The sequence below is a fragment of the Neoarius graeffei genome, chromosome 9 (genome assembly GCF_027579695.1).
Source record: "Neoarius graeffei isolate fNeoGra1 chromosome 9, fNeoGra1.pri, whole genome shotgun sequence".
Taxonomy (NCBI): Eukaryota; Metazoa; Chordata; class Actinopteri; order Siluriformes; family Ariidae; genus Neoarius; species Neoarius graeffei.
Window position 1 is genome coordinate 12,493,330 of NC_083577.1, and position 24,419 is coordinate 12,517,748.

A 24,419-nucleotide genomic window follows, 5' to 3' on the forward strand; every position below is an offset into this window, starting at 1 on the left:
ATTAGGCTGATTAGAGAACTGCATAACTGTTTTATGCAGTTCTCTAATCAGCTGATCCCTTGATGCATAAAATCACACAGATAGAAATCAAGAGCTTCAGTTAATGTTCACTTCAAACATCAGAATGGGGGAAAAAGTGTGACTTTCACTGTGGCATGGGTGTTGGTTTGAGTATTTCAGAAACTGCTGATCTCCTGGGGTTTTCACACACAACAGTCTCTAGAGTTTACACAGAATGGTGCGAAAAACAAAAAGCATCAAGTGAGTGAGTGACAGTTCTGTGGGTGGAAACAAACACCTTGTTGATAAGAGAGGGTCAGAGGAAAATGGCCAGATTGGTTTGAGCTGCCAGGAAGGATATAGTAACTCATATAATCACTCTTTACAACCGTGGTGAGCAGAAAAGCATCTCGGCATGCGACAGCAGAAGAGCACACTGGGTTCCACTCCTGCAGCCAAGAACAGGAACCTTCGAGTATATAACAACCAGGCTTGTAGTACTCGAGTCCGACTTGTGCCCTAATTTTAAGGACTTGTGACAGGACTTGGACTCGGACTCGTGCTTTAACTGCATTCGGACTTGTAAATTGGAGATGAGGACTCGGATTTTTTTCTTTTTTTTGAAACATGCCACAATATTTTGGCATAAGATATTCAAAAATCTACATTAATTTTTATACTAATTTTTAATGCAAGAGAATGTACATTCACCTGTTCATACGTCATGTTCAGGAACAAACTAACGTTAATGGCGCTAAAATGCCTGGTGAGAACACGCTGAGGATTGTCTGCTTTGCTTATACAGACTTCTGATGTAGTGGGAAAAAATGCACTGCTATGTGTTCCATATGTAGAAGAACTATCAAGGAGACAACGGGGACAACCTCGAACTTCAGTCATCATTCTACACCCAGAGAAGGAAGTGATACGGTATGTTCATAGCTCTGTTGATAGCGGGTCTTGCTGAGTGATGAACAAGAGTTTTATCTGTAATCTGTTAACTAAAATGGGGCAATCGAGCAGTAACGTTAGTCCAACATAGTAGCAGAGACAGTTTCACATAAAGGCAGCAACAGCCACCATCAAATGGTGCAGTTGGAGTCTTGTTCTCAGACTCGACTCAGATCAATAGTGGACTCGACTCGAAATTTTCTTTAAAGACTTGGACTTGACTTGGGCTTGACCATTGAGGACTCGAGACTGGGTTCGAGGTTTGGTGAACCAACTACAACACTGATAACTTGGACAAACAGCAAAAAAACTTTCATGAACTTTTAGTAATGAAGGCAATGTTAAAAGCTCATATCTTAACAGTGAAATCAGAAAGATGTGAATTTTTCTGACGCCAACACATCTATATCAGTATCTACATCAGTTTCATTGAGTGGAAATTTTTTTTTCCCCTCCCCGACTCGGGCATCTCGCTGTGTTTGAGTCTTGCTGTGACATGCTTTCAGTGCAGCTGAATCACGACAAAGAAAAGATTAGTGAAGAATTAACGGACGCACCCTTTTTGGCATTTTTAGTGCTCAGATTTCCTAAATTTCTTGGTCAGGGATGAGATTAAAAACAACTTAAAAATTACCCGATAGTTTGTAGGACTGAGGAGTTTGCTGCGAAAGCGTAAAAATGACTAGCTATTTATTTATTAACTTCACAAGATAGGCTAGTGAGGGAATAACTCTTTATAGCTGATGTAACGTAAGTGAGAACAAGAACTGACTTTCACAGCTGTTCATGAATGAACAATGGTCTCATCACACCATCCTGTCGCTGATTTAATTTCCTCCTCCAGCACACCTCTTCCTTATCGCTGTGTGGAGTGGCATGGAGGGCATTGTGAAGATATGGAGCAGAGCACAGCGGAGCACTGCACATGTTCTCCACAGAATGGACAGCCCTATATGTATGTGTGTGTGTGTGTGTGTGTGTGTGTATATATACAGTGCCTTGAAAAAGTATTCATACCCTTTGAACTTTTTCACATTTTTCCACCTTACAACCACGAACTTAAGTTTTGTATTGAGATTTTATGTGATAGACCAACACAGAGTAGCACATAATTGTGAAGTGAAACGAAAATGATAAATGGTCTTCACAATTTTAAACAAATAAAAATCTGAAAAATGTGATGTGCATTAGTATTCAGCACCCCTGCGTCAATACTTTGTAGAGCCACCTTTTGGTGCAATTACAGCTGCAAGTCTTTTGCGGTATGTCTCTACCAGCTTTGCACATCTAGACACTGAAATTTTTGCCCATTCTTCTTTGCAAAATAGCTCAAGCTCAGCCAGATTGGACGGAGAGCGTCTGTGAACAGCAATTTTCAAGTCTTGCCACAGATGCTCAATGGGATTTAGGTCTGGACTTTGACTGGGCCATTCTAACACATGAATATTCTTTGATCTAAACCATTCCATTGTAGCTCTGGCTGTATGTTTAGGGTCATTGTCTTGCTGGAAGGTGAATCTCCTTCTCAGTCTCAAGTCTTTTGCAGCCTCCAACAGGTTTTCTTCCAGGATTGCCCTGTATTTAGCTCCATCCATCTTCCCATCAACTCTGACCAGCTTCCCTGTCCCTGCTGAAGAAAAGCATCCCCATAGCATGATGCTGCCACCACCATGTTTCACAGTGGGGATGGTGTGTGCAGGGTGATGAGCAGTGTTAGTTTTCCGCCACACATAGCGCTTTGCATTTAGGCCAAAAAGTTCAACTTTGGTCTCATCTGACCAAAGCACCTTCTTCCACATGTTTGCTGTGTCCCCTACATGGCTTCTGGCAAACTGCAAACGGGACTTCTTATGCCTGTCTTTCAACAATGGCTTTCTTCTTGCCACTCTTCCAAAAAGGCCAGATTTGTGGAGTGTACGACTTATAGTTGTCCTGTGCACAGATCCTCCCACCTGAGCTGTGGATTTCTGCAGCTTCTCCAGAGTGCTCTTGGCTGCTTCTCTGACCAGTGCTTTCCTTGCTCACTCTGTCAGTTTAGGTGGACGGCCATGTCTTGGTAGGTTTGCAGTTGTGCCATACTTTTTCCATTTTTGAATGATGGATTGAACAATGCTTCTTGAGATGTTCAGAGCTTGGGATATTTTTTATAACCTCACCCTGCTTTAAACTTCTCCAGAACTTTATCCCTGACCTGTCTGGTGAGTTCTTTGGTCTTCATGATGCTGTTTGCTCTTCAGTGTTCTCTAACAAACCACTGAGGCCTTCACAGAACAAGTGTATTTATGCTGAGAGTAAATTACACACAGTAGGACTCTATTAACTAATTAGATGACTTCTGAAGGCAATTGATTGCACTGGATTGTATTTAGAGGTATCAGAGTACAGGGGGCTGAATACTAATGCACACCACATTTTTCAGATTTTTATTTGTTTAAAATTTTGAAGACCATTTATCATTTTTGTTTCACTTCACAATTATGTGCTACTCTGTGTTGGTCTATCACATAAAATCTCAATAAAAAACTTTTAAGTTCGTGGTTGTAAGGTGGAAAAATGTGAAAAAGTTCAAGGGGTATGAATACTTTTTCAAGGCACTGTATATATATATATATATATATATATATATATATATATATATATATATATATATATACTGCAGAGGTGGAAAGTAACGAATTACATTACTCGCGTTACTGTCAGGGCTTTGAACCGGTTCAAGGAACGAAAACGAAAACCGGGAACTTTTTCTATTTCACATGGAACAGAAACAAAACCAGAAACTTTATTATTTTTTATGTTCTGGAACAGAAACGCTTATTAAAAATAATGGTAACCGGTTAATACCGGTTTTTATTTCGTTCCTCAAAGTTTACGTAGCCTACAAATAAAAGTCATTCTTCTCCTACACAAGTTTCTATGACCCGCTGGGGTTCACTTCCTGTGTGACGTTCGCTGACTGAATGGAGAGAGCGGGAAGGTGGACTACTATCATGTCTCCACGTGATAAAGTGAGTAAGTGCATTACTGAGTGTCTCTGAGCAAAGGAGAGCCTGAACGATGCAACCTCCCTATTGGCTGTTTATTGGCTGTTTGTAAAAATGTATCAGTTGTTGCCCTTCCCACGGGAATCATCGCGGGCTCGAGAGACGAGACCTGACGAGTTAGTTCGTTGGTAGCAGAACAAAATGTCTGGACACAAATCGGGTTTTCAGAAAAGGAAAGAAAATAAACGGAGGGTCGAAAATACAAAAAAGGAGGCAGAAAATGCAAAACGAGTTTTAAGGTAGGACAAATGGTTACTTTTTAAGGCAGACCGCCGTGCCTGCAGGCTTTCAGTTGTCATTGAATGGTTACTTTTCTGAGGCAGCCCGCCGTGGCTGCCTGCAGGCTTATTGATTATAGCCCATTTAGTTAAAATAGTTGATATAAAATGTTTATAGTTATGTGATGGTTGTCCTGATTTAGACACTTTTTTTTTTTTGGGGGGGGGGGGGTTGCGCGATGTTGCACCCGGGTCCAGATTAGGGCAGAACCGGCCCTGGCTACATTTCAGGTGTAGTTTGTTTTATGTATGTATGTACTTGCATAGATGTGTACTTGGCCTTCCAATATGGCGCCTAACAAAATCTCGCAGTGCGGTGACGTCATGCGGTAGCCCTCTATAGGGCCTGACTAGCCTTTGGTAACACACTAAACGAATTATCTTTCATTTTTGGCACTTTTTCTGTTTGTGTAGATGGGAAGACATACTGAGAATCCAAATCGCCAACATTTGAAATAATAATTGTTTTGAATTATTTCTTGTCTTATTTAATGAAGGCTGTAATAGAATTAGCCTACATTTGGCTTAAGCTGGATGAGACAGAGACATAATTTTATAGCCATTTGTTAAACAGCTGACAGGGAACGTAATTAACCGTTCCGGGAACGAAATTTTTTTTTGTTCTAACCGGTTCGGGAACGTCTATTTAATGGTGGAACCCAAAACCGGAAACGTTAAAATTCCGTTTCTGTTCGGAACGGACCAATAGGAAAAAAATTCTGGTTCAAAGCCCTGGTTACTGTACTTGAGTAGCTTTTTTTGTGTACTTATACTTTTTCAAGTAATTTTTAAAGAGTGTACTTTTACTTAAGTATGTTTTCTTTTAAGTAGTGTACTTCGGTACATTTTACATCACAACCGTTACTGAGTAAAAATAAATAAATAAAAAATAAAAAAGGCTAAAACGGAGAAGGGGAAATGCATGGGCGTCGCCACCATTGAATGTGAAGGGGACATGTCCCCCTCACATTTCATAATTCTTCGTTTGGACCCACATTTAACATAAAATATTAGTTCACCCAGCGCCGTTTCTGTTGCTTCGTGAAAGAATCCATTCCACTTGATCGATAAGAGAAAACACAGACCACTGAAAATCCACTCCGGGTTTTCCGGGTGTTCCCTACAACAGCTCACTGCGCGCGAGTGAAGTGAATCTCAGCGCGAGCACAGAAATGTTGGTGCAGCTGCTGGAAAGTGGAGGAGGTGACGTCAGTCCCATTGCAACCTCACAATGTCTAGCTTTTGCTAAAACCTTATTCTTTTGTTATATGCCCTCAAAATTAACCCTAGGCCACGTTAAATTAATATTCAACTAAACAGTGAAATAAGCTTAGCCTAATGGGGTATTCTTGGTTAATGATGAATTGTTTGCAGTATTTGCTCCTCCCCAGACACAATGGACATAAGGACATTCTTTACAAAGAAGCGGAAAGTCAGTCAAAATTTCCCCACAGGACAGGTTTTTTTTTGTCCCAATGGAAATGTTAGTGCAGTTAGCTGGCTAGTCAATGTTAGGAGATGTATCAGCTAGCTTAACGTTAGCTATCATTTCATTCAAACCCAGTAGGCCTGCCTTACTGTAATGCCAAGAATGAGGTCAAGTCTGCTCTGATGATATTTATTGATTCCTTGTTTTGTCTGGTCTTTGGCAGTTTTCTGGAAAGTAAGATGGGAAATCAGTGTATGGGGAAGGAATAGTAGAGAGGAAAGCGATGGAGAGAGATGGATGTTATTCCAGGTGGATTGTGAAGGAAAGGGGGATAAAAGTTATGAAGTGGTAGAAATTGTGGTGGCACCAATGTAAGAAGGAGTTATATCTATAAATCAATTTGTTATACTAATCTGTAAATGCTACTGTAGTACCACCATTGCATGTAGGTTGACAAAACTGCACTTGTTCATTGTGTGAAGTTCTCTTTTATGTGTCATTGCTTGACCCAGTGTAATTTTGTGTTATGAAGACTGCATGATGCCATGCCATTTTTGTTATGAGTATTGCTAAATCGGAAAAAAGTAAAATGCACCCACTAAAGTCACTGTTGGTGGTGAACAAAATTGCACCTGTTCATTGTGTGAAGTTATTTTTTATGTGTCACCGTTGCTTGACACAGTGTGATTTTGTGTTATGAATTTTGCATGATGCCATGTTATGCCTGTTCATTGTGTGAGATTATGAATATTCTTATTTTTAAACATACAGTTGAGTGTCACTATTGCTTGGCCCAGTGGCATGTTGTGTTACATCTAAAACTAAATAGAAAACACAAAATAAAAAGTAAAATGCACCCATAAAGTCATTGTTGGTGATAAATTGTGTCACATTCATCTCATTATCTTAGGCGTAGCGGTGGGTTTAAAAACAGGCTGATGAATATATGGACTAGTTGAATGAGGACTTATTGTTGAAAATTAATTATAATTTTTCTGGCAGAGGACCCCCCCGCCAGTGTGTCCCCCCCACATTAAAAATGCTTCTGACGCCCCTGGGGAAATGCGTTCTGGAAATGAATCACGGGAAGGACAGTTGTCGCGCGCACGAGTCTCACACAGACGATGGCGGACATGCACCGGCGCTTTAAGGAGGGGGGGCTTTGGGGGGCTCAAACCCCTGGGCCACAGCCAATCAGGGGCCTTGTAATATTAATAAAATAATAAACTGTCGGAATCGTGGGCCTACATTAATGTACGGATAGAAATAAGGTTAGAAATAAATGAGCGCACAGTAGCCTGCTGTAAGAGACATGGTGGATGTGGTTCACGAAACGAACACCCACAACTGTACCAGAATAAAATGTAACAAAATGTAACGTCACGCACAAAAGCGTGCCAAAGACTGCAGACTACAGAGACACAAATTTAGAGGCTTTGAAAGATGAAGCGTTCACATGTTAGCGGGGTGCATAAAAGGAAAAAAAGAGAGAGATGCAGGTAATGATAGAATCGTTGCCTAAAGTCACAGACTTTTTTAAGGTAAGGATCACCAATCTGTTCAGAATATCAGCTACTTATCAGTTATCAGCCTACCAGCAGCTAGGCTATGTGCAGCTAGGCTAGATATGCTATGATCTGTCCAACAGTAAAATAAATCAGTTGTGATTTGAATACGTGTCGTGTGATTTGAATTATAATCCTGTTAGTATAATAGCATATTTCGATGGGGATAATAAAATGTCTAAAACGGCATCTACTGAAGAAATTGATGAAAAGATTGTAGCCTATAATTTTCACAGTGCGGGCAGCAGACAGTGTAAGCATACTGAGGGGAATAGCAATACAAAGCTAGCGCATATCCACATTTCTCGCTAGCTGTGTTGGGTGTGTTGTTAACCCGTGTGGATTTAAGTGAAATACTTGAGAAGTTCTGTGGTCAAGACAACGTTTTAAGGTAAGGACGCTTGATTATTAATGTTTGCCCGCCGTGTCTTGTTGTTGACGAAAGGCCCACACGATTTTGCCTTATGCAGCTACTGCTAGCATCATGCTTTGAACTAGGTTAAGCTCATTTGCGCTAAAGGATGGGTTTATTGAAGGACTTTGATGTAGCTAGTTTCTTTTTAAAAAATCGTATGCTCAAAACAGTATGCCCGTGTTCATCATGTTTAACTTTTTTCTTGATGGAGTGCGTGAAATATTGTTGCAAGTGGTATTTCGATGCAGTCATGTCAAAAAGGCAGTTGAATGCATGGTCTTATTCAAGGAGAAGGAAGACTTGCATGATGCTTGAACATAGATTGGTAAAATAGACCCTAGTAGGACTTGGTTTCGTGTATTTCGGTCTGTAGAGTTATGAGTTTGGCCGCTGTCCATGGTGTTTACGTTTCATGTGGCCGCCGAGCCAAGTACCTTCATCATCATCATGTTCCCCTGTCAGAAGTTAAACTCTCTAGGGGTGCTTCTGCTGTAGCAGTTGCAGCAGTTGCTCAAAGTTTGATTTGTCCATCATCATACGTCTTATCTGTTGGGTGTCTATGCCCAGCAGATTTTCCCATTTCGTCCATTTGTAACCATTTTTGTCAAACAGGAGCTGCTTTTGCACTTGGTTATTGCCCATCTGGCAAATGTGAGCAATATATTTTAGTTGTTGTACGTAGCAGGATAGTTTTATATCCTGGGTTCCTGTCAGTTTCCGGAGGTCAGCATTGGACATCTTGTAGCTCCAGTCTATATCTTCATTTGTAGTGTTCTTTTGGTCAGGGGCATTCTTTCGTTTATATCCACCTTTAATCATTTTCCTTAGGAAGCCGTGCCACACTACCTCAATTTTGTGAATTTCACTGGATGATAGTTGCCATGCCTGTGTGCTGTACAGGAGACGAGATTGAACGCATGCCACTAGGAACTTTATACGGGTTTTTAGTAGTATTCGGTGGTCGGTTAGAACGTGTTTCAGTTCATTCCATTTCATGAATGCAGCACTTATCCTAGCATGCAGGAAGTGTGAGGATTCATCACAGCTGCTGACATTATAACCAAGATATTTAAAGGTGCGGACATTTTTAATATTAGTGCCGCCAAGGGAAATGATACTTGGTTTACATTTGATATCCTCATTGACGTTAAAAGCCATTGTTTCTGTTTTGACATATGATATTTGTAAACCAAAGCGGGTGCAGGTCTTATCATACAACTGAAGAATATTCTGAAGCTCCTCGATGGATCCAGCGAGTATGGCCTGATCATCTGCATATAGAATCTCTGTTATGCAACCCTCTCCTGATGCTCGTGCTTTCGTACGCATTTCTCTTGTGGATACCTCATTTGGAATGCAATATCTGAACTTGAAGCCTGTATCTGGGTACAGTTTTGATATCTCATGCTGTGCAATCCTGACAACAAAGTCCATATAGATATTTAAAAACTGATGGCGATTCTAGGGCACCTTGTCTTGCAGTGAATGTTTGTTTTCATGCCGCCAAGCTATTTTTATGTATTTTATTTTTTAAAAGGACTTGTCTGTAGGTGTGTGTGTTTTATGTTTACAACACATAGGTCTACATTAGCGCACGCGCGCTTGTGTGGTTATCTCTGGCCATGCCCCTGCGTGAAAGTTACGCAGTATCACTGTCCTGTCCGTGGTAATAATCAGAACCGGCTCTGTAATGATAATGCGCGCGTTCTTCTCTCCCTCTGTGGTCGGATGTGTTGAGCGATGTGAGCGTGGGCCTTGCGCAGCTACGCTGAGCCAAACGTAACCTATCGTAGGCTAATATTCTAGGCTAATTATGCGCTTACACTGTAAATGCTTGACACGTATTGCAAATAAAATAAGAGTGTTTTCCTGGCCAACGGTAAGGGTAGGGTTGACAGGTAGCCTATGAGGGGCCTAGCCCCTGGGCCACTGGTGTTGATAAAGCGTCCCTGCGGACATGGAGGAGACCGAGGAACCTGTGGTGGACGACCCTGCAGAAAACGCAATTTCTTCCAGTAATGAAGTGCACCCCTGGCCCTACATACGTGATCACTTCAGCTTCGTAGAGAAAAGGGGTGACAGTTTCATTATGCAATGCAGATTGTGTGCCCAAGAAGACAACCATTGCGGCATACAAAAATTCGACGTCTAATCTGCGCAAGCATGTTGAGGTAAGTATTGTCATTGGCATCATAATCACGGGCGCAGATAGAGGGTGGGACGGGTGGGATTCGTCCCACCCAGATTAAAATTCACCTCATTCGGTCCCCCCCACTTATAGGGAGGAAAAAACATCTATGCTGTCTTTCTTTGCATAAGGCAAACCTCACAGAAAAATCAAAAGACTAATTACCATTCGGTTTATTGAGGTGCACAGCAGTGTATACATAGTTGCAACAACTCACATAAAACAAAACAAAGACTGATATTCGGTTGGTTGAGCTGCGCAGACTGCACAGGTTTCGAGCTCGAGCTTGGTTGCTATGGTTACCCACAACAAGTTTGACAGGCATATCGGGGTTGGGGTTGGTTTGCTGGCAGCTTTGTCCCCCCCAGTTTTTTGTCCCCCCCAGTTCAAAAAATGTATCTGCGCCCCTGATCATAATGTTTCCTTTCCATAGTAAAACCGACAATAGGCTGGTTATATTCCAAAAATAGTGGATGGCATTGCTAATGTTGAAGTAGCAACCTGTTGGTACTGTAACATAATGGTAACTAGTCTGTTATTCGGTTGGCTAATCATGCAAGCAAGTTAGCTCGCCAACCTGACGTGATCAGTCCTCCTACCATTCTACATCCAACAGGCCAGAAAGGAATACTAAACAAAACAAATAATGTTTGAATTGAATTGTTCAATAACACACAGTGCACACAGGCAAGCTACAAGATTTCGGTGCAACATTTCACTTTCATATTTCGTGTACAATGCTTTGTGTGTGGTCAGGGCGATGTAAACGACATGACTGTGTGTATTGACCTTTTTTGTTTGTCTCAGTTTTAATGCAGCATTATCCTAAGCATTCAATTTGATACACTTCCTTTAAATAAAACATCTGGGTTGAGATGTACATATATCCTTGTTTCCTCTTCTTTTTCATTTTTGCACAACACAATGGAGGCAGAAAACACCCATTGTTAAAAGTAACGTTTTACTTTTACTCAAAGTACATTTTAAATGATCTACTTTTTACTTTTACTTGAGTAGATTTTTTGTCTGGTAACTTTACTTGTACTTAAGTAAAATTTCATCAGAGTAACAGTACTTGTACTTGAGTATAATATTTTAGTACTCTTTCCACCTCTGATATACTGTATATATATATAGTCATGACCTAGCTCAAGAGTCATGACAAAAAGTAAGGATGCAGTATCAAGGCTAAAATAACAAATAATTTATTCTAACAAAATAACACCAATATAGACAGATATAACAAAACAAAGTGGTGATGGGAGAAAAGAAAACTCCACTGGGATGAGGGGGAAGTCAGATTTAGAGGTATGGAGACACCAGGCCCAGGTGTTTCCAATTCCGGTAATGGGCTGTGGCCATGCCTGCTGAAACGACACACAAAACACAGAACAACAGAACACAGATGCAAACAGGCCAGCAGCATATGGTCTTCACTGACCTCATGCCTGAGCGAAGTCTATCCTGGGTGCTCCCAAGCCACCAACCCACAAACTGAGAAGGAAAACTCACGAAATCAAAACCATCTTGCCTTGGCTGCGGTCTGCTTATTGTGTGGTGCTGCAGACGAGGGAGTAATAAATCCAGAGAGGTTAAACTCCATGATAAATGAAACATGAGGTTTGTTGTTCACCGTCTCTGTGGCAAACATCTGCACCGATTTCGTGTTTATCAACAGTTCCAAAAAGTGTGGCTGGTCCTACACAAGCCTTCACCACTTAAAATAAATCATCTGTGTGGGTATTCTGACAACTAACATCTGTCTCAGTTTCACACGGACTAGTGGTGGACTAATCAACCACTAAGCACTTCAAAGCCAAGACATGTCTGCGAACGTGTATCATTCATGATCTACTCTTCACAAATGATGCTGCACTCATAGCATCATCTTTAGATGAAGCACAAGAACTCGTAAACCATTTTTCTATTGCATTTAAAGCCTTCAGGCTCACCATCAGCATAAAGAAAACAGAGGTGATCCACCAGCCATGTCCTACTCCCAAGCAAATACGAGGTGTCAAACAAAACCCACCAGTTTACTGGTTCCCAATCCTATACAGATTGATGGGAAAAATCTGGAATATGTAAAGTCATTTACATAGCTTGGTAGTAAGGTGAACTCAAATGCAACCCTTGATGATGAGATCATCCATCGCATTGCAAAAGCTACAAGTGCATTCGGCAAACTTCATCATCGTCTATGGGATGAGAGAGGCATCAAACTCAACAGTGAGATTCAGGTTTATAAAGCTGTCATTTTGACCACGCTCCCGTATGGGTCAGAATCGTGGACTCCCTATTGGTCACATATTAACCAACTTGACGTCTTCCATAAAGGCTGTCTCCATGCCATCTGTGGGTACACCTTTGAAGACAGAATATCCAATGCCGACCTCTTGACCAAGTGCAAAATTAGAGGCATTGAGACTTTTCTCATGTAATCACAACTACACTGGGCTGGCTATGTCATCCGCATGAGTGATGAAAGAATACTTAAGGTTCTCATGTATAGTCAGCTTGATAGTGGACATAGGAATGTTGGCCGGCCATGGCTCAGGTTCAAAGATAAGCTGAAGAGTAATCTTGCAGCAGTTAATGTACATCATAGGACCTTTGAGCAAGTGGCCTTGGAATGGCAATGCTCAAGGCTGGAGGTGAATGTGCTGTCAAGTGGATGTGTCAGTTCTGCAACCAAGTCTGGAACTCAGGGGATGTACCACAGGATTGGAGTAATGGGGTAGTGGTATGTATCCTCAAAAAGGGCAACCTTGCAGAATGTGACAACTGGAGGGGAATGACACTCCTTTCCTTACCCGGAAAAGTGTACTGCCATGTAATCCTAAACCACATGTGAGATGCAGTGGATCAAGAACTGCAGGAACAGCAGGCAGGTTTTCGGCCTAAATGCTCCTGTGCTCAGCAGATATTTATTCTGGCCGCATCATAGAGAAATGCAATGAATTCCAAACCCCACTAGCAATCAGTTTCATTGACTTCACCAAGGCCTTTGATAGCATTCACAGACCCTCACTATGGAACATCATGCAGATGTACAGCATACCACCCAGAGTCATCTCAGCCATTGAACAAATCTACACTAATTCTAAGTGCTGCATTATGACTGAAGATGGGTACAGTAGTTGGTTCCAGGTGGTAACTGGGGTCCACCAGGGATGTGTGCTGTCACCAATCCTCTTTGCTCTGGCCATTGACTGAGTGCTCAAGCAAGCAATGAAGGACCAGGGGATTCGGTGACTTGAAGGACAAAAACTATCTGACCTGGACTTTGCAGATGATATTGCTGCACTAGCAGAGACCACATGCAACCTACAGACCCTTGTGGATAAAACTGGTACATCAGCAACTAGCATTGGCCATAAGATCAGTGCCAAAAAAAAAAAAAACAAGAACATGCTGACTGGAACACACCCAACACCAACAAGTGTGTACATTGACCAGAACAAGGTGTAAGTGGTGGACAATTTCACTTATCTTGGAAGCTCCATAAACAGCAATAGGGACATGGCCAAAGAACTAGACTGTAGAGTGGGCAAAGCCTCACCTGCATTTAACCAACTGGGAAAAATCTGGCAAAGGAAGAAGCTCTCAATGAAAACAAAGATGTGATTCTACAATGGCAAATGTGCTGTCCACCCTCTTGTACAGCTGTGAGACCTGGCACTTTAAGACCAGCCAAGAAAGGAACCTTGACACTTTTGACACCAAATGCATCCAAAAAATCCTGGGTATTAGATGGATTGACTTTATCTCAAACAAGGAAGTAAGATCCCTTACGAGTCAACAGCCAGTGTTTGAATCATATGTAAACATCAGCTAAGCTGGTTGGGACATGTCAGACTTCTGCCAGAAAGACTTGCCAGCCAAGTTCTCCAATGGAACCCCCATGGTCAGCAGCAGAGAGGACATCCAAAGATGAACTGGCATCAGACAGTTGAGAGGGACCTCCGGTCAGTCGGCCAGGGATGGAGAGATGCTTTGCAGCTAGCCGCAGACAGAAACAGCTGGATAACCTTGGCTGCCTCATGCGTCTTAAGATGCGGGAGCCCCTAAGTCTAAGTAAGTCTTGGAATAGAAAGACTGCAGATCATTATGTCACAATGGGATTAAGAATTTTGAATCTAACCATATTACCTGGCTACAAGAAGCAAGAGAAAGGACTAAAGTATCTGCAAATGAACCAGCAACACTGTCTCAGAATCCTCACTCTTGCACCATCTGTGGACTTGTCTGCAAATCTTTGGCGGGACTAAAATGTCACACCCGACATAAACATCCATAGTAAATAACTGAACATTAAATAAGTTGTCGGATCCTCATACGTCGAAATCAATGGGAGAGTCCATCATATATATATATATATATATATATATATATATATAGGCCCTGCTATGATCTGGTGACTTGTCCAGGGTGTACCCCGCCTCTCACCCATAGTCAGTTGGGATAGGCTCCAGCTTGCCTGTGACCCTGTAGAACAGGATAAGCAGCTACAGAAAATGGATGGATATGTGTGTGTGATATACCCATCTTTTTTTCTTTAAATTTATGCTGTTGTATTGAAGAACAAGAAACCTTTATTCATCACATGTACACTTCAAGCAGTGAAATTCATCCTCTGCATTTAACCCATCTGAAGCAGTGAACACACACACACAGAGCAGTGGGCAGCCCAGAGCACAGTCAGGGGTTCAGTACATTGCTCAAGGGGACCTCAGTCCAAGGCCGCCCCACGTCAACCTAACTGCATGTCTTTGGATTGTGGGGGAAACCAGAGCACCTGGAGGAAACCCACACAGACAGAACATGCAAACTCCAGACAGAAAGGCCCTCGCCAGCCGCTGGGTTCGAACCCAGAACCATCTTGCTGTGAGGCAACAGTGCTAACCACTACACCACTGTGCCGCCCAAACTGTCTAATCTATTCTACAAACTAAATAGAATATGTATAGTATTTTGTCATATTATTTTCTGTCTTCAAAATGCTTTCTATTCTATCCTGTCGTATTCCATCCTTTTCTCTTATAATGTATTATATTATATTGTCCTAATTGTCTATCTGATATTATTTTGTCATGTTCTGTTCTGTTGTGTGACCATTCTATTCTATTCTGTTCTATTCTATTCTATTCTATTTTATTCTATTCTATTAGTCCTGGGTATGACTTTAAACTTCAACCAGTGGTGACTCTCAGGTCCGGGAGGACTTGAGTATTGGGGAAAGTGGAGTTACCCCTTAATCACCATTGCTCCCAGGTCCACTCTGACCTGGAGTGGTAGTACCCACCTGGGTTCCAGCTGTGGGTTAAATAGTACATCACCAATAAGGCGCTGGCAGCAGGATGCTTTTTGGTGCAAAGTGGCAGATGAACCCAACAGGGTCAATGGCGCACCACCAGATGGTATGTGGAAGAGCCACTCAAATGGCCAATGGATGACAAGTTTCAGCAAGACAATTGTCACTGCGGGGCAACTTCCATACCCATCAGGTCTGTGGCACTTTTGTGCACTACATGGCATCAGGTCTGTAAGTCCAGAGAAACAACACGATGGGGGCATGGCATCATTTGTCTTACCTTACCATGCAAGGCACTTCATTAGGAGAGGAGAATAGTCTGCAAGAGTTCACAAGGCCCGACATTTCCATGGTGGCTCGGCCGGGCTGTTCATGCCGCCGCTGCAAGCGACTCTGTCGCTCTGGTGTGGGCCTCATGGCCCATCTGCATTTCTATGCATTCTAATGAAGCACTCATCATTGCTAGCTGACAGCCAACAGCTAATGATGATACAGTATTTAAAACATCCAATCAAAACCATTACTCACATTTTATTTGGACAAGTGCCTTTTTGGAAAGATTATGAGTTCATCTATGAAATTTATTTAGTCTTAAGACGAGTCCTTAGAATAAGTTATAAAATGTTATAAAATCGTTGCTATTTGAGGCTGATCTCAAGGATTTGAGGTTTATCTATGAGTTTTTTGTTTTTTTTAATGGATAATCCAGTATTATGAATGAACTTAAACTTAAATTGAGCTGTAAGCATTTAAGATAAATCGGCTCATCCTTCAAACTGCAGGAATGTTTCATTTATTTAAAACATAAAATATAAAATAATAGAACGTGCTGGATCAAGTGTTATTTTATACCGGAAGTCATACTGTTAAATTAAACCATTTGCACTGGTGACTGAGATAATTACTGGCCTGGCCTGCCGGAACATTTGCAGCTGGCTACACGATGGACGCGTGGGAGAAGTGGCGGGTCGTGTGCCTGGCGGCACTTTCTGTGGAGGATATTGAAGACAACTACCTCTTCGGAACCATGATTACAGGACTTCTGCTGATTGGATTAGGCATTGCCCTGGTTTATTGAGGAAATCAGAAAATGTTGACAGCTGTCCAAAGCCCCATAAAGCTGCCTGACATGATTGAAGCGGTGGGCAGAGCTGTCGGCACTCAGACTGTGGCTATTCAGAAGTTGAACCGCAACATGGATAACATCATGGAGAAGCTTTTGGCTTTGCAAAGGAAAATGGATCGATACGGAGACCAGAATGGACAAACAGAGTAGTCATGTAAAAGAATGCGTCTACTCGCCCCAAGACCAAACAATTCCAATCTTATCTGCTTTTGGCTCCCTCAGACAGCACTGGTCTTGGCCAAGGCCATTGCTGGAACAACAACTCCCCCTGAAGATCACTGCAGTGAGACGCTCTTGCATTCCTTCCCCCACTTTCCACGGTCACCGCTTTTTACCCCCAGTGTGACTAGCGGGTGTGCGACCAGCGCCGTCATGGCTGCAGGAACCGGCTGCTTGCTTGCGCTGGATTACCTCTACCTCTGCCCTTCCCCCCTTACCCCCCCGATCGCCCCCCTCACCCCTCAAGTCCCGAATTTTCATGTTGTAAAGTGTACTGTGTTATTTTGTGCTTATGTGCTGAGGTGATTTTTTTTTAAGTTCCCACACTGTACTCCCCACAGGAGCATAGTGTGGGGGTTGCTTTTTTCTCCTCCCCTCTCCTCATGTTACTCTGTATTTTTTTCTTTTCATCCCTGTCTTCCTGTCCTGTTTACTCCCCCTCTTTCAGTTGTATGTATGTGAATATGTAAGGACGGGTTGATGGTCAATTTCGCTGGCACTTGTGACTAGTGACAATAAAGGGTTCATTCATAATTACAACAAGGACTATTTGTTTTTTCCAGGTATTGCAAATATATTTCAGTGCTTCTCATTAATTTGTGATAGCAGCGCTGGTGCAAATTGATACTCTCACTCAGGATCTTTATTATTATTATTATTATTATTATCCTAATGTTTTTTTAGGATGCTATTTCTCGCTCAGTTTTCAACCAATCATCACCAAATTTCACATGAAGAATCCGTCTGGGCTGAATTACGTTGCTATGACTTTTGGTGGTGATCTGGATCATGGAACCAGAATGATCCATGAAAAATGGGATTTTTTTCAATCACTTGTAATGCTGTCAGTTTTTTTTTTTTTATTATTATTTGTTCAGGGCAACAGGGCGCAACTTTTCCTCACTTTTCATCGTTCTGGATCTATAGAGTACGGTGACCAGACATCCCGGTTTGTAACAGCTAGCGCACATTACTGTGACTTTAGTCATAGTCTCTAGCTAGTTGTTTTTGCCTTTTTTTTTTTTTTTTTTCCTTTTTAAATTGTCTCTTGAATTGCTTTTATGTTACATCGTATTATATTTAACAGCAAACAAAAACAGGTTTTCCTATCCCTGATTTTTTTTTAAGCTGAAAAAAGTTGGTTTAGATGGCTTTGACTGGAATTATTGTATGTTTAAAATATAAATGGAACTATTTCAATTTATCTTTATAATATTTTTGAAATTTCTAAAATCTACTAATTTACTAAATACTAAAAATCCTTATTTTTATGTTCCTGCATTTTTGTCAGATGTTTATGTTTTTATGCCTCCGCCACCTTAAGGTGCAGGAGACATTATGTTTTTGGGTTGTCCGTCTGTCTGTGTGTCCATGCGTGCATCCATCCCGAAACCTTGTGAACACAATATCTCAAAAGCTAATGAAAGGAATTTCACCAAACTTTCACCATTTGTGCGCTTTGGGACAAACATGAACTGATTAGATTTTGAGGTTAAAAGGTCACAGGTGAGCAATTCCAGCGTTATGGACGTGACACTTGAACTCAAAATGGCAACAAATGACCCAGTGCATGTTTTATTGTCTCCCAGTATTTAAACAGGTGTTGCATATTTTAAGGCTGTACCATACTGGAGAAGTGATAGAACAAGAACAATTCCCATAGTACATCTAGGGCATGCCAGAAAACGCCAATAAAAGATGCGTTATGGATGTGACAGAAAAAGTATCACTTTTCTTGGGTGACTGTACATTTTTATCAAACTCTGTGAAATTGTAAACCTAATGTCGAAATGGAGATATCCATTTGATAGAGGGGTCCAAGGTGAATTTTAAAAAGTCTTTGTTTAAAATATTTTATATTTCATGCAGAGTTTCAGAAGGAAAAGTCAGCGTTATGGATGTGACGAAATTCCGTTATGGATGTGACGCGTCTGAAATAGACATGGCATATGTTTAGAAAATCAGCAATTTAACCACCATAACCCTTTGAAAAACTCTAAATATCAGCTAAAACTATCAAAGTTCTTAAATAATATTTAGGATGACTATTGTTTTGCTGTTTTGTGGATTTTAGCATACATTTCTGTGGCTTGTGGCAATAATATAGAATTGTACATGATCAAAGTTGATTTTAGCTTGGGTTTTACATTTTAAGAAAGAAAGACTGACAGTGACATATTAGGTTGGTTACAAATTGGTTCAACTTATTCACATCTGTAAAATACAGGCCTAGGTGATCTCTCTGGGAGTGGTTTTGATGTATTACATGTTGCTTTATTTTTGCATGGTGAGGTTGACATTTACATGGAATTGCCCCTGTCAAGATTACTGTGAGGTCAAATGTCCATCCCCAAACTTTGTGAACACCATATCTCAAAGACTAATGAAAGGAATTTCACCAAACTTTCACCATTTGTGCACTTTGGGACAAAGGTGAAATGATTAGATTTTGAGATCAAAAGGTCTAAGGTCAAGGTCAGTGTGAGGTCAAATGTCTGTCCGAAAACCTTGTGAACACAATATCTCCAAGGCAAATGAAAGGAATTTCACCAAACTTTCACCATTTGTGCATTTGGGGACAAACATGAACTGATTAGATTTTGAGTTTAAAAGGTCACAGGTCAATATTATTCTGAGGTCAAATGTCCATCCCCAAATCACAACTTAATAAGGCGTGTAGTCTACCAGGTGGAGGCATCCCCATCAACGCCGCTAATGTCGAGTTCTATCTAGTTTGCATATATTTTTAGTTTGCTATAGCTTCTTCTTCTTCCTTGTCCCAACTTCAAGGACATTTATGGTTGCTTAAGTAAGAAATGTAAAAGTGAAATAAATAACAAACTGCTGATTTCAAGCATCCAGTGTGTGAGGATGTGTGTACTGGTGATGGAGATCCACCTGGTTCAGCGTTGAGAGTGAAACTTCCAGTGCTGTATCATCAGACGCACAGAAATGCTCCAACGCTGAGGTCAGGTGATTAGATTCGAAGAGTGCAGACATGGAGATATTGCAGAATGTCATTTTCAGGGTTTCTGTGGAGTCCAGGATGGAGCTCAAGCTGTCCTGGAGGTGACACAGCAAATGTTTGACTGGTTATATCATTAAAGCTACAATCAAATAAACACACCCAGACACAACAATATGACATGAAGAGACAAGAATGTGATTGTTGTTGTTAGTTTGCTATACGCCTTTGTCCGTTTTGTTCAGAAGCAGGTGTTTCATTATACAGAGTTTAGTTGCTTTTGTGCTGAAAATGTAGCCTAGTTTATTTTATTGCTGAAAATAGATTATAAAAACATTCATAAATACAGTCATCAAAGAGGAACCCAAAGGTTAGAGAAGCAGCTTTTGTACCAAAAGGTCACCGGTTTGATTCCCTGGACCAGCAGGAATAGCTGAAGTGCCCTTGAGTAAGGCACCTACAGTAACCCCCAACTCCTGTGGGTATGTTATGGTCTTGTACACCGCACTGGATAATAGCAATCTGCTAAATGCCTTTAATGGAGCGTTAAGTAAGATTTTTCCAACTTCAGCACGATTAGGTCTCTAATCGTGCTGAAGTCCTGTAGTCCTGCAAGGAGACACCCTGGCCCCTTTTCTTTTCATCATCTGCCTGGACTATGTCTTAAGAAAAGCCCTCAACGACAACATGGAACTCGGCTTTACTCTCACCGAACGGAGAAGCAGACGGCATCCAGCTCAGAAGATCACAGACGCTGACTATGCTGATGACATTGCAATCCTCGCAGACGAGCTAAGAGATGCAACCTCACTCCTTCATAGCATTGAGAAGCTAGCCAAAGAAATCGGGCTCTGCGTTAATGCTGAGAAAACGGAGTTCATGTGCCTGAACCAAGATGCATCGGCAGGTATGAGCAGTCTGAGCGGTGAAAAGATCAAACAGGTGGACGATTTTACAACCCCGATTTCAAAAAAGTTGGGACAAAGTACAAATTGTAAATAAAAACGGAATGCAATGATGTGGAAGTTTCAAAATTCCATATTTTATTCAGAATAGAACATAGATGACATATCAAATGTTTAAACTGAGAAAATGTATCATTTAAAGATAAAAATTAGGTGATTTTAAATTTCATGACAACAACAAATTTCAAAAAAGTTGGGACAAGGCCATGTTTACCACTGTGAGACATCCCCTTTTCTCTTTACAACAGTCTGTAAACCTCTGGGGACTGAGGAGACAAGTTGCTCAAGTTTAGGGATAGGAATGTTAACCCATTCTTGTCTAATGTAGGATTCTAGTTGCTCAACTGTCTTAGGTCTTTTTGTCATATCTTCTGTTTTATGATGCACCAAATGTTTTCTATGGGTGAAAGATCTGGACTGCAGGATGGCCAGTTCAGTATCCGGACCCTTCTTCTACGCAGCCATGATGCTGTAATTGATGCAGTATGTGGTTTGGCATTGTCATGTTGGAAAATGCAAGGTCTTCCCTGAAAGAGATGTCGTCTGGATGGGAGCATATGTTGCTCTAGAACCTGGATATACCTTTCAGCATTGATGGTGTCTTTCCAGATGTGTAAGCTGCCCATGCCACACCCACTAATGCAACCCCATACCATCAGAGATGCAGGCTTCTGAACTGAGCGCTGATAACAACTTGGGTCGTCCTTCTCCTCTTTAGTCGGAATGACACGGCGTCCCTGATTTCCATAAAGAACTTCAAATTTTGATTTGTCTGACCACAGAACAGTTTTCCACTTTGCCACAGTCCATTTTAAATGAGCCTTGGCCCAGAGAAGACGTCTGCGCTTCTGGATCATGTTTAGATACGGCTTCCTCTTTGAAATATAGAGCTTTAGCCGGCAACGGCGGATGGCATGGTGAATTGTGTTCACAGATAATGTTCTCTGGAAATATTCCTGAGCCCATTTTGTGATTTCCAATACAGAAGCATGCCTGTATGTGATGCGGTGCCGTCTAAGGGCCCGAAGATCACATGCACCCAGTATGGTTTTCCTGCCTTGACCCTTACGCACAGAGATTCTTCCAGATTCTCTGAATCTTTTGATGATATTATGCACTGTAGATGATATGTTCAAACTCTTTGCAATTTTACACTGTTGAACTCCTTTCTGATATTGCTCCACTATTTGTCGGCACAGAATTAGGGGGATTGATGATCCTCTTCCCATCTTTACTTCTGAGAGCTGCTGCCACTCCAAGATGCTCTTTTTATACCCGGTCATGTTAATGACCTATTGCCAATTGACCTAATGAGTTGCAATTTGGTCCTCCAGCTGCTCCTTTTTTGTACCTTTAACTTTTCCAGCCTCTTATTGCCCCTGTCCCAACTTTTTTGAGATGTGTTGCTGTCATGAAATTTCAAATGAGCCAATATTTGGCATGAAATTTCAAAATGTCTCACTTTCGACATTTGATATGTTGTCTATGTTCTATTGTGAATACAATATCAGTTTTTGAGATTTGTAAATTATTGCATTCTGTTTTTATTTACAGTTTGTACTTTGTCCCAAGTTTTTTGGAATCGGGGTTGTAAGTACCTTGGTAGCTACATTGCCTCGACCGAACGAGACGTCAACATTAGACTCGGAAAAGCATGGAGAGCCCTTAACGGAATGGATAAGATCTGGAAATCAACCCTCCCAGACGACCTAAAGAGGAACTTCTTCAGGGAGACAGTGGAGTCAGTCCTTACATATGGCTCAATCTCCTGGACCCTGACTTCTGAACTGGAGAGGAAGTTGGATGGGGCCTACACCCGTATGCTCCACGCAGCTCTAAACAGGTCCTGGCATGATCATACCATGAACAAAGAACTCTACGCCAACATCCCACCCCTCAGCCACTCTATCAGACAACAGAAACTGTTTTTTGCTGGGCATTGCTGGTGCACCAAGCAGGAACTGGCTGGTGAAGTAGTTTTATGGACACCCTCCCACGGAAGGAGATCGCAGGGTTGTCCCAAGAGGACATACCCAGAGCAAATAGCAGACGACATCGGCTGCCAGATTGCAGACCTTCCCGCCCTAATGAGCGACAAAGAAGAATGGAGAAGATGTGTGTCGAGGCTTAGCTGTGCTAGCTCGACATAGTAAGTAAGTAAGGTCTCTAAGCAACAAAGCTGAATAAGATCTGATATCACTTTGTGTCTTTAAGACTGGGGATGAAGTAATTTATTTACAAATTAAAAATGAAATCATGAACTACACGAGGAAAAATTTGAATGTTCACACCGAAAGGTTTATCACAGGTTTATATTAATGCGCTTGTTCTAATATGTTATCATTTCTATAGTAACAGCTAATACAATGACTTGTATGTTGGATGTGCAACATAATCTAAACATCATAAAGAAATAAGTGAATTTCTTTCTTTTCTTTAATTATTTAACAGAGAAATATAGTACAGGGGTTTTTTTGTAAAGAGATGTTTGTTTAACATTTCACAAAGGAGTCTCCAGCGTCAGTGCTTTTAAGCACACAATAAATTTTCCACCACAAGAACATTTTGGGATGAACAATGATTTCATTCAAGAAATTCAAATCATTGGTAAAATGATGTGGTGTAAGAGAAATAAAACACATCAGGTCATGCTGTTATAGGAAAAGAATCAATTTCAGGGTGGTAACAGAGATTCTGCTTCATTACACACATCTGTCAGTTATTATTTTTCTATAACAGCATGACACAGGGTGATTTATTCCTGACTTAGCTGATGTATTTTATCATTCAATCCCTCAAGTATTAGCAATAGGAGTGATATGTACTAAAACGAACAAACAAAACCCATGTTTAAGGGTTCTTCTAATTATAGTGAGGGTTATAGTACATAAAGTAATTTATAACCCCAATTCCAAAAAAATTGGGACACTGTGTAAACTGTAAATAAAAACAGAATGCAATAATTTGCAAATCATGAAAACCCTGTATTTCATTGAAAATAGTACAAAGACAAAATATCAAATGTTGGAACTGAGAAATTTTATTGTTTTGTTTTTAAATATATGCTCATTTTAAATTTGATGTCAGCAACACATTTCAGAAAATTTGGGACAGGGGCATGCTTACCACTGTGTTGCATCACCTCTACTTTTAACAACACTCTGTAAATGCTTGGGAACTGAGGAGACCAATTGCTGTAGCTTTGAAAAAGAAATGTTGTCCCATTCTTGCCTGATATACAAGTTCAGTTGCTCAACACATCAGGGTTTCCTTTGTCGTATTTTGCACTTCATACTGTGCTAAATGTTTTAAATGGGAGACAGGTCTGGACTGCAGGCAGGCCAGTTTACCACCTGGACTCTTTTACTTCAGAGCTACGCAGTTTTAATATGTGCAGAAAGTGGCTTGGCATTGTCTTGTTGAAAGAATGAAGGCCTTCCCTGAAAAAGATTTTGTCTGGATGACAGCATATTGCTCATTCATTCATTCCTTCATTCATACATACATGCATACATACATACATGCATACATGCATACATACATACATCATTCATTCATTCATTCATACATACATACATACATACATACATACATACATACATACATACATACATAATTCAGCATTAATTATGCTTTCCCAGATGAACAAACTATCCATGTCATGTGCACGAATGCACCCTCATACTATCACAGATGCTGACTTTTGAACTGTGTGCTGATAACAATCCAGATGGTCCCTCTCCTCTTTAGCCTGGAGGATGTGTGTCAGTCCTGCACACTGTGGCATGTGCACCTGAAGGCACACCTCAGGCTGCATGCACGTCACGCAGACTCCAGTATGCATGCCGTTAACAACATGCACCTGAACATAATTAAGGAGCTATATGTGCACCTATATAAGGACTGTTCAGATGCACTATCGGTGCGAAGTATTACATTACATCAGTACACATTAGCGTG

At 41.1% G+C, this 24,419-nt stretch overlaps 1 protein-coding gene across 1 annotated transcript in view; it reads right to left on the bottom strand.

The window, feature by feature from the left end:
- The window catches only part of abca12 (ATP-binding cassette, sub-family A (ABC1), member 12), a 253,058-nt gene that overhangs the window by 204,335 nt on the left and 24,304 nt on the right, over nt 1-24,419 (bottom strand). The window contains exon 7 of the mRNA XM_060929010.1: nt 19,428-19,592. Within this exon, the coding sequence (XP_060784993.1) occupies nt 19,428-19,592 (165 nt within the window). The remainder of the gene's footprint in view (nt 1-19,427; nt 19,593-24,419) is intronic.